A 9401-nucleotide genomic window follows, 5' to 3' on the forward strand; every position below is an offset into this window, starting at 1 on the left:
GGTAGTGTCCATATGTTTCAATATGTACATCTATGTGTTATTATAGCCTGCAAGAATAAAAACATTTTAGACAAGTATTACATCTATTTTATAATAATAAAATTATATAACATTATTTTATTAAGTGCAAGTATAAAGTGTACCTTTTAATATGGAAGAATTTTTCGGGGATTTTTTTTATTAATGTCAATTTTTATTGAAATATGATCGATTAAAACAAAAAGCTATATAATATATACCATTCAATATAAAATTACAGTAATTAATGTCTTTATTAAAATTAAATTTGAAGATATGTCGAGGAAAAAGATCGATATGGGATCACAGTTTAATACAGCTTATGTTACAATTAGCTGTATTAGTATTAAGACAAACATTAATTATATCCGAGTCATTAAGAAGTAAAATATTGTTTTGCGATGTGCTCAGAGAATATTATAGCTTTGTTTAAAGAATAAATATTAAATCATTTTTTTTTTTGCAAATAAAAAATTATAGATACTTTATAGCACATTAGTATTCGAAGTATCATTTTTTGTCGTGTTCATGTTTTCACTTTCGATGTTTCTGGTACTTTCAGATGACAATTCAGGTACCTGAAAAAGAAGTTCACATTTTAGAGAGTAAAAATCAATTACAAGTGTATAAAATTAGCACATGCTTTTTACCTGACGAGGAAGATTGAGCAAGACAGATGGCAGTCTACAGTTGGGTAAAACATCTGGCATGGGTGGAGGAACGGGCGGTTCACCGTAAACTTCATGAAGCTCTTCTAATCTTGTGCAAAGGTCAGTGCCTCGTTTTTTCGTAGCGTTCATTTTTTTCATAAGCCAATCGGCCTGCTCCTCCAAACGTTTTAAACGATCGGCTCGTGCTGCCAAAATTTCTTCGGGAGTTTGAGATTTAGTCGGCGTATCTTTTTGTTGCGAACTTACTCCGCTTTCGCATTGCTCGTCTTTAGGCGCCGATATAAACGAAGTCGTAGGAAATTCTCGGACTGTGTCCAAACTCGAAGAGGAATCTACGGAGATGTTGTCGGAATCTGTGACATTGTCTATTGATTTAAAAGATCGTTGATCACTGCTTTCTGTAGACTCTTCTTGATTTGGTGACGCTGTCGACGAGGAGGCGATATGATTATCTTTAAGATTTTCCAATTCTGTCGTAGCGACGCCAAACAAGGAAGGGAGAAAACGATTAGATGGACCAACAATCAAAGGATTACTGAACTGCACAGTTTTTGACATAGGTGGAGTAGAAAATGTAGGAAGAGGTCCGATGGAAAAGACAGACATCGTGTTGCTTTTATTAGTAATATTATCAATCGGCTCGTGAGAAACAAATAATGGAATATTTTCAGTTTTAATTTTCTCACTGTCATCATTGTTACTGTGCTGTTTTGACGAATTTCTGATCATGGTTGACGATAATTCAAACAATTCGCCATTATCCACCGTTGAAGATAAATCAGTACTCGTAGGCGTTCGTTTCAATACGTTTACAGTGGATGAACATTGACTTTCGTCGCAGAAATTCGTTTCAGAAATCGTCGTTTCACTGACTTTCGTATCGCTGCTGATTTCAGCGATTTGATTATCACACGAATCTTCAAAGGGTATCGTCACACTGTCCCGTGCAGTCGATACATTTTCGTTTAATTCTCCACTGTCAATTTTTATGAGATTTTGTATAACGTTAGTAAGAGCTTGATCCAAAGGATCCAGAGTTTCTTGAGAATTTTCTGTAATAGGCTATTTAAAAAATAATATTGATTAATCATTAATAAAATATCACGTTTTAAATAAATTTACTTACATCAATTTCCGTCACGTTAATAAGTTCTGAATCGATATGTGCAGATTCGGCCTCATCTAATTCCGCTTCGGTCTCTGGAGTCGGCGTGCGTTGCTCTAAAGTCACCGAGGAATTAGTTTTTGATTCTGAAAGCTCGGTATCTGTCGGTTGTTCGGATTCTGTATCCGGCGTCGGTGCTCTAGTATTTTCCTGTATTAATTTAAATCACATTTTATTATTAAAAAAAAATTACTAAAAATTAAAAATGTATATTATAAATAGATTATAAAAAATTATAAATAGATATATAGAAACGGGCTAATGTTGAACGTAATTCTTTTTATACTGTCATAAGGAGAATCGAATTTTAGTTTTAAATAGAAAATTGTTGAGATAAAACGGAAACAGATAGTAATAATTAAGACAATCGAGAAATTAAAAGACAAGCGAACGTAAAAACTCGTGTAGTATAGATTAAAGTAAACCTTTCGCATTCGCCGACGCGGGCCGTGTCTAACACGTTCCTCAATTGTTTCTTCCTCGTCAGTATCATCACCTCTCTCGTCACTGAAACCGCTTTCAGCACTACACAGAATAATTAATTAACACAAAATAATTAAAATATAAATTAAAGAATTGTAAAACAATATTCGGATAATAAATAATAAATAACGTAGTATCTCTGAAATCTTGCTCTCAATTTTTCGTTGTTACAATATGCAATGCAAATTAAAATTTGTAAATTAAAATTAAATAAAAACCTGTTGAAAGAGTCGTGAGCGGCTAAAGCCTTTCGTGCAGCAAACTCGCGACGCAAGTTTCTCCATTCTCGTTCGGTGTTCGTGTTCTTTTGTCTGGCCGACTCCCATTTCTCTCTGCAGTATTCCAATTCTTGTTTTAACTCCTGCAACATTTTTCTCTTCTCTTGCAGCTCGTATCTTAATATCTCCTCGTGCGTATGCAATTGCTGATGCTGGGCCTGCATTCGGTCAACAATGGTCCACGTTTTGGCCAACTCGACCGACACCATTGAGAGTCTCTTTTCCTACAATTAAAAATAAAATTAATATAAATATATCGCTGTATTTATACGTAAAAATTTAGAGAAATATTTACCTGTTCTCCCAATTTACTTTCTAAATGAGTATTTAATTGCTTCATACGATTCATCTCTTTCTCCAAGTGCTTCTTCTCCAGAATTAATTCTTTTAAACGAATATAAGTTTTGCTCACGGAAATTACCAGCCTTGGGCCGGCTGGAGTGTCCACAGACTTATAGCAGCTGTTTGGATCCGAACAGGATGCAACGGAAACACTTGGAGAACTCACCGCGTGACAGCTAAGTAGTTCCAATAAAACACGCCACACCTACAACGTAATTTCACAATTACTTTAACAAGTCAATCTGTACATCAAAAGGAAGAGAGAAAAATAATTATATAACTGTCAATGTTACCGTGACGTATTTAAATTGACATTCGAATAAAGATTATATTAGGAATTAATTAATATTTTTTAGCATATATTTACATATGTGTATATATTTTTACAAAACCTTAGGTAAATTATGGGCGATATTTTCTTCCTGTAAATCGTCTTCCTTACGTTCGACTTCACCAACATTTTCTACACTATTTTCTTCATTTGTATGCTTTTGAGATGATTTACCGCCTTCAACTTGCTCGATTAAATCCAAAAGCAGCTTAGGAAGTGCCGCTGCCTCGGTGCTTTCTTCCTTAGCTATGTCGCTTATAAGATCGTGGTTCTCCTGCAATGTTAAAATAAAATTGGTTATTAATCTTGCTAATTTTCGCTTATATTTTATTTTATAAAATTTTTTTTATAAAATATTTTATAAAATATTTTTTTTTTTTTTTATATATATAAATGTTAAAATATTAATCAACTCCGCAATACCTGCAATAATTGAGTCAACCGATCAAGATCCATGTCCGCAGAAGAAGCTCCGAGTAACATCTGCGTGAATAATCCATTAATGAGAGACATTTGATTTTGCAGATCTCTGCAGTCCGCTTTGGTTAATCCTAATTGCGATTCCAAGTTCGATATTTCTGAATCTTGAGTATCGACCTTTTATATATAACATAAAAATATAAATTAGAAATTTCAATTAATTAAAATCAAATTAAATAGTAGCACTATAATACCTTGTCTTCAGCTTTTTTCAATTCTTCTTCTAAGTTCTCTGACTTTTTCAAATTGTATTCTAGTTTCTGCTTTACGTCCGTTAGATCCTTGATCGCGGAATCTTTCAGTTCGGTCAATATTCTCAATCTCTCATTGTAGAGACTCTTCAGTGCGTTTATATTCTCCAATTGTCGGTCGCATTCGACTCCCACGTCGTCTTGAATTTCCAGGAAACTTCGGTCTCCTAATCTGACCAATAGTTGAGCCAGATAATTCTTTAGTTCATTCGTCTGACGTTCTCGTTCTCGGAGAGATCCGCGTGCCTTGTTGCTCACTTCCGTCAAACAGCGAATGCGTTGCCGATGACGCTCTGGATCGGTCTCCAAGTGGTAACGAAGGTCGTCCACCTTCTCGATTTGGTATCGCACGTCATTTCTCAACTCGTCGGATACCTGAAACAAGCGTGTATCAGTACTCATTTACGATAATCGATCGCGAATAAAATATAAAATAATACCTTTAAGGTGCGCGTTAATCGTTGGGCTTCCGCGCGCTTTAACGCTTTCTCACTTTCATCCATGCACTTCAGTTCCCCTTGCTTTTTCACAGTTTTCGCAAAATCCTCACTCGCAAGATTGCAATCTTGCGAACTGCCACAAGTGGAACGTAATTGAGCCAACAAGTCCGACGTTTTAGAATGAGCTTCCTTCTCAGCGTCCAGTTCTCTTCTGAGTCTTTCCATTTCAGAGGAGATCGTCGCGATAGCTCTATGCCTGGCTTCTCTTTTTAAGCTCAATTCTTTTCTAAATTCATCTAAACTGGCACCGGCACAATTTGAATTTGACGTACTTTCCGAAACATCGTCTATTAAATCTGTAATGCATAAATAATCGATATTATTTTATAATATGTAATTTATTTATCTATAATTTTTATCACAAATATATAAATAAAAATTTATAAACAGTAAAATATACCGATATCTTCTCTTGAACCAACATCGTCTTTATTTCCTCTTTCAGTCTTTATTGTTTCCTTCAGTCTTTGAATCTCCTGCGAAGCGTCTTCAAGAGCTTTCATCCGTTTTATTTTATCCGAGACCTCTTCAGCCAATTGTGCCTGTAATTTCGATATCTTCTGGCTTTCCGCATTTTTAATTCGTTCAGTCTCGAGCAATGATTTTTCTAAATCTTGTTCGAGAATTGAAATTCTCGCATCGGCAGTGTCTTTTTCCGACTGAAAGACGTCGACCTCTTTCAGAAGTCTTTCGACTTCATTCTTAGCGCAGTCCAAATGTTTCGTTACCTCGTCGTATTGTTGTATGCGTTCTTGCAAATTAGTTTCTACCGTTGCACATCGTATTTTCAGTTCCTAAGTAAAAATTATAATATCTATCGTTAAACGTTGCTAAATTAGCATAACGAAAAATTATACAAATTATTAGTACTAATTAATATTACCGTACCTCGTAATCTACGCCTAGTTTTTCCACTAAATTTTTTTCATCCGCCAGACTGTGCAGCAGTCTTTCATTCGCGCTCTGAAATTCCAAACGATCCGCTTTTAGTCTTTCAACTTCTTCCGATAATTTAAATATCTCTTTGTTCGCTTCTTCGTTGTCTCTCAATCTCGTTCGTCTCCGACGAACTTTATCTAAATCTTCGTTCGTAGAACTTGAATTTTCGTCTAATGTAGGAATATTTATCTCGGAATTATCGGAATGAGTGTCATAGTGCATTTGAATATTTGCTTTCTTCTTAACCGTGCCACAATCGTCAGGTACTTGATCAACAGCATCAATTACATCGTTACTGATCTGCTGCTCCGTCGATTCACAACGCGATTCCGTCGACATTGAACGGAAAATCTCATTCTTCTTGCACGGTATCTTCGAAGAATTTTCCGAAGACGTTTCCGTTCCGGAGCACAGTTTGTCATCTTCTTGCGCGCATTGTTGCTTGCATTGTTTAAAAGAATACGCCGCCAACAATTTCTCCAGTCTAGCGACACGCTGCTCCAGTCTTCGTATTTCCTTTTTCTCGACACCATCGTCCTGTAATTTTTTCCGCGGAACGTCCTCGCGTATTTCCAGATTTTCTGGCGAAATCGTTTGCTTTCGGTCCGCTTTTTCGTTCGATAACTCCAAATATAACGTTTCCATACGCGCCAGAGTCGCGCTGTGCGCGCTGGCTAATTGATGATTGGCCATGGCCAGCTGCGAGATGATCCGCGAAAGCTCGACGATTTCATTATTCTGTTGACACATTAGGGGATCGTGACCATTGGCAGATTGCCAGTCTGTCATTTGCGCGGTACACGTTAATTGTAATAAAAATAAGCAAAGTGTAATTTCGGATCGCGCAAGTATCGAATAAAGAAAGTTTCACCGACGCTTCCGAGATTATCCGAGGTATTATCCGAGGGATGATGATACACTCTCGACGATTTCCAATAGTACACTGGCGGAAAACGCAATCGTTCCCGCGAATCGGCTTAAGAATAAGCACGTGATCGCGATGACTGTGTGAACGGTTTTTTCGTGACTGTGAGTCAGTGTGGTCTCTCGAAAATTCGGGCTGGAAAGAAGCCAGCTTGTCGGCTACCAACAGAGAAACCGGCTTCTACGCGATAAAACTGCGCGATTTTTACCCGAAAATCGCAGGTGCAGCCCGACGATGGCAATGCCCGGATTTAATTTAGCTGCAATCGCACGTGTTTCGTACAAGCAGACCGTTTCGCACAAAGACAGGTGGAACGAACATTAGTAACGTCGAACGCGTAAAAGTACATTGGTCACATTCGTTGTTCGTCATTAGAAATTACATAAAATATTGAATTTAACGTAACAAAGGGAGGAGAAGACGAACGAACAAATGAGTTTACCAGAGTATCTCGCTTAGGAAGCATCGTACTCGATAGACTGGGTGCCGTTGACCTCTGATCCCAGAATTCGCCAGGCCTCAAGGTCGCATAAGAACTTGGACCCTGTGCCAAAATATTAAATAAATCGAAAATCTTCTTTTCCTCTTTCTAAATATAAATTCTTTGTTAACGCACTTGCAATTGTGATTGATCCTCTTTCTTGCAGGTGCTCATTCCGACGTACGATCTTTCGCCGTTCGTCGGACAATCTTTCGGATACAAAGACGTTCTCGCTTCACGTTCGCTCGCAGGGAACAAAGCCGGCGGGCTACTATTGCTACTTGACGCTCCCATTATTTTTTTTTTTTTCTATTTAAACAAACGAACGGTATTGGACCTTCGATTATTTTTCCCTGCAATTAACTTTGCTGAATATTAAATTTATCAGCGCAATATTACTTATTTTGTTTGGAAAACAGTGAAACCGACGGTCGCTTTTTTCGTCTAACGTAAGTAACAAAAATATATTTAATTGTAAACTTTTTAATATATAAAAAAAAAATTCATCTTATTCTAAAATATAACGTATTTAGATATTCCTAAGCTGTCAAAATTGCATTAAGTTATAGATACCATTGCCGATAGAAAAAAAAATCGGGATTGTGTCAGCTTTTATTTTTAGAAACTAGTTCGATCTAGATTCTCTCTCTTTAAAGACTAAAGCAGGATAAAAATCTAGACTGGCGGGGTAAAAATAGACGCGGCGCTTTTAATTACAGTGCCGAAAATAATAAGTAACCGTATAACAATAACCAGTGTAATACGCTGCAAGCCCCGATGCTCAGATATCACAAAAAGATACGCGTAAATAAGACTAAGTATTAAATAAAACTAGCTGGATTGTTATCCGAGGTTGGTTGTTATCCGAACGGCGAAGAGCCGGTATTTCGCTCTCGAGATAACGGCTGCGCGACCGGGAGTTTTCGGGTATTCGTGGATTCCAGATAAAAATCGCTCACCAGCAATCAATGGAAAAATCGTGAAGTTCGTGGCTTCGGTTCCTTCGAGGGTCAACGACGACTCTGTCTGACTACTGTCGTCTTTGCTAGCGGGCACCGACTTGCATCTCTAAAAATACCGTTTCGAAAGACCGCCTGCGCAAAGCCGGACGATACATCTTTGCCTCGCCCTTCGTGCGCAGAAGCGTTTCCGTAGACTTCCGCGCGTATTTCACATAGGAAGTCATCTATTAATCACGAGAAAACAAATCGAAGCCGAGAGAGATTTTCCTACGGTTCCCGAAATCCGACGGATACTGCGTTGTTTTAATTTCACACCTTTACGAGAAATGATATGTCCATCCGCCCGGGCATCAAAGCTCTTCAATCATTTATTTTAACGAAATACGCAAAATAATAATGATAAACAAATTTTTCAGTTCTGGAAAATAAGGCACGTTGCGTAAATTGAATAAAAAATATCTAAATAATATTAATTTGTTATTTTGTTCTTAATAATAAAATGATGCAAGGACAGCGAGTTATTGCTGTTATTTTACCTTGAAATGCAGCATTCACAGTTAAGAGAATAAACAACTATTTTAAGGCGCTTTCAAGCCTTCAGATAGTGGATGCACTCGGGAAAACGTAAACGTCCTAACAATAGCAACGTACGAATTCTATATTTAGGTAGTTTTTCGAACTGTTCTTCATCGCTATTGCCACATCCGTTTCAAAAGAAAAAATCACTCATTTTCCTTTGTTTCTCATTTACGTTATCGTTCGCAACATAACGATTGTAAAAGATTTACACACATATATATTTTCAAATTTATCTTGGCTTCTTATTAAAATGATTTTTTTTTAAAACATTGCGATACAATTAAAATAAAATTAATTTCCAAACTTCTTCTTACGCAGTAACTTTATATATAATATATTAGTATTCAATTTTAACTGTTTTAAATACATAAAGTATATAAAATTTTTTTTTAATATTAAAAATGTAATAACAGATTTTATTAAAAAAATTTTATAGCGAAGCAGAATCATCAATTTCTTTTTTTCGTTAAAAAAAATATTTTTCTTATTTTAATAAGAGAACTTTCTTCAGCAATTAAAGTTTAAAAAATTTTTGCTGGACAATAATAAATTGCCGACCAAGTAGCAGAGAACAATATGCAAGGGAGAATTTATTTATAACGACGAATGCGAGTATAAAAAACGGTCTCGCAAGCCAATTGATCAGCAGCAGGTAAAGTAATGTTCCACAACATCCGTCGGAACAGGATACATCATATCCGTAGATAAGAGACGCTTTCCGTACATTTCATTCTGTCGAACGTCCATTTACCGAAACGTTTGGTATTTTATCTTTCGAGATTCTACCTCATCTCACAGTTACCAAAAGTAAAAAAGGCATGTAGATAACGTCTTAGAAAGCGATCATTAAAAGTGTCATCCCGACATCTCCTTCCGCTTCCTCCGAGATGCATCTCGGGTCACGAAGGGTAAAAAGGCAAAAGAATAAAAGAAAAAGAAAATACGTACAGCTTAGTACATCTAACAATAAATTCCTAGCGCAAAGTGTCGATAAAA

The 9401-nt window shown here is 36.5% G+C and overlaps 1 protein-coding gene across 3 annotated transcripts; it reads right to left on the reverse strand.

The window, feature by feature from the left end:
* Positions 1 to 171: 171 nt before the first annotated feature.
* On the reverse strand, positions 172 to 8206 carry LOC139108269 (cingulin). 3 transcript variants are annotated; one of them, XM_070666405.1, is made up of 15 exons: positions 7824 to 8206; positions 7000 to 7173; positions 6826 to 6927; positions 5408 to 6196; positions 4920 to 5313; positions 4460 to 4815; positions 3963 to 4394; positions 3712 to 3885; positions 3350 to 3562; positions 2911 to 3162; positions 2556 to 2839; positions 2280 to 2379; positions 1816 to 2004; positions 669 to 1751; positions 172 to 596 (listed from the first exon to the last, which is right to left on the reverse strand). In XM_070666405.1, exons 2-15 carry the CDS (start codon positions 7156 to 7158, stop codon positions 504 to 506), a joined length of 4620 nt encoding a protein of 1539 aa, XP_070522506.1. In that variant the 5' UTR covers positions 7159 to 7173; positions 7824 to 8206; the 3' UTR covers positions 172 to 503. The 3 variants fall into 3 exon arrangements, with proteins under 3 accessions (XP_070522506.1, XP_070522505.1, XP_070522504.1); XM_070666404.1 differs by having other exon boundaries at positions 7000 to 7217; positions 7824 to 8205; XM_070666403.1 differs by lacking the exon at positions 7824 to 8206 and having other exon boundaries at positions 7000 to 7787.
* Positions 8207 to 9401: the final 1195 nt, after the last annotated feature.

The sequence above is a fragment of the Cardiocondyla obscurior genome, linkage group LG14 (genome assembly GCF_019399895.1).
Source record: "Cardiocondyla obscurior isolate alpha-2009 linkage group LG14, Cobs3.1, whole genome shotgun sequence".
Lineage (NCBI taxonomy): Eukaryota > Metazoa > Arthropoda > Insecta > Hymenoptera > Formicidae > Cardiocondyla > Cardiocondyla obscurior.

Excerpts from the sequence above, each read along its gene's own strand:
- LOC139108269 (XM_070666405.1), bottom strand. The coding sequence starts at position 7,158 with ATGGGAGCGTCAAGTAGCAATAGTAGCCCGCCGGCTTTGTTCCCTGCG. Across the intron at positions 2,840-2,910 it reads AAAGTAAATTGGGAGAACAG|GAAAAGAGACTCTCAATGGT; the intron begins GTAAATATTTCT and ends TTTTAATTGTAG. Across the intron at positions 2,005-2,279 it reads CGCGTCGGCGAATGCGAAAG|GAAAATACTAGAGCACCGAC; the intron begins GTTTACTTTAAT and ends AAATTAATACAG.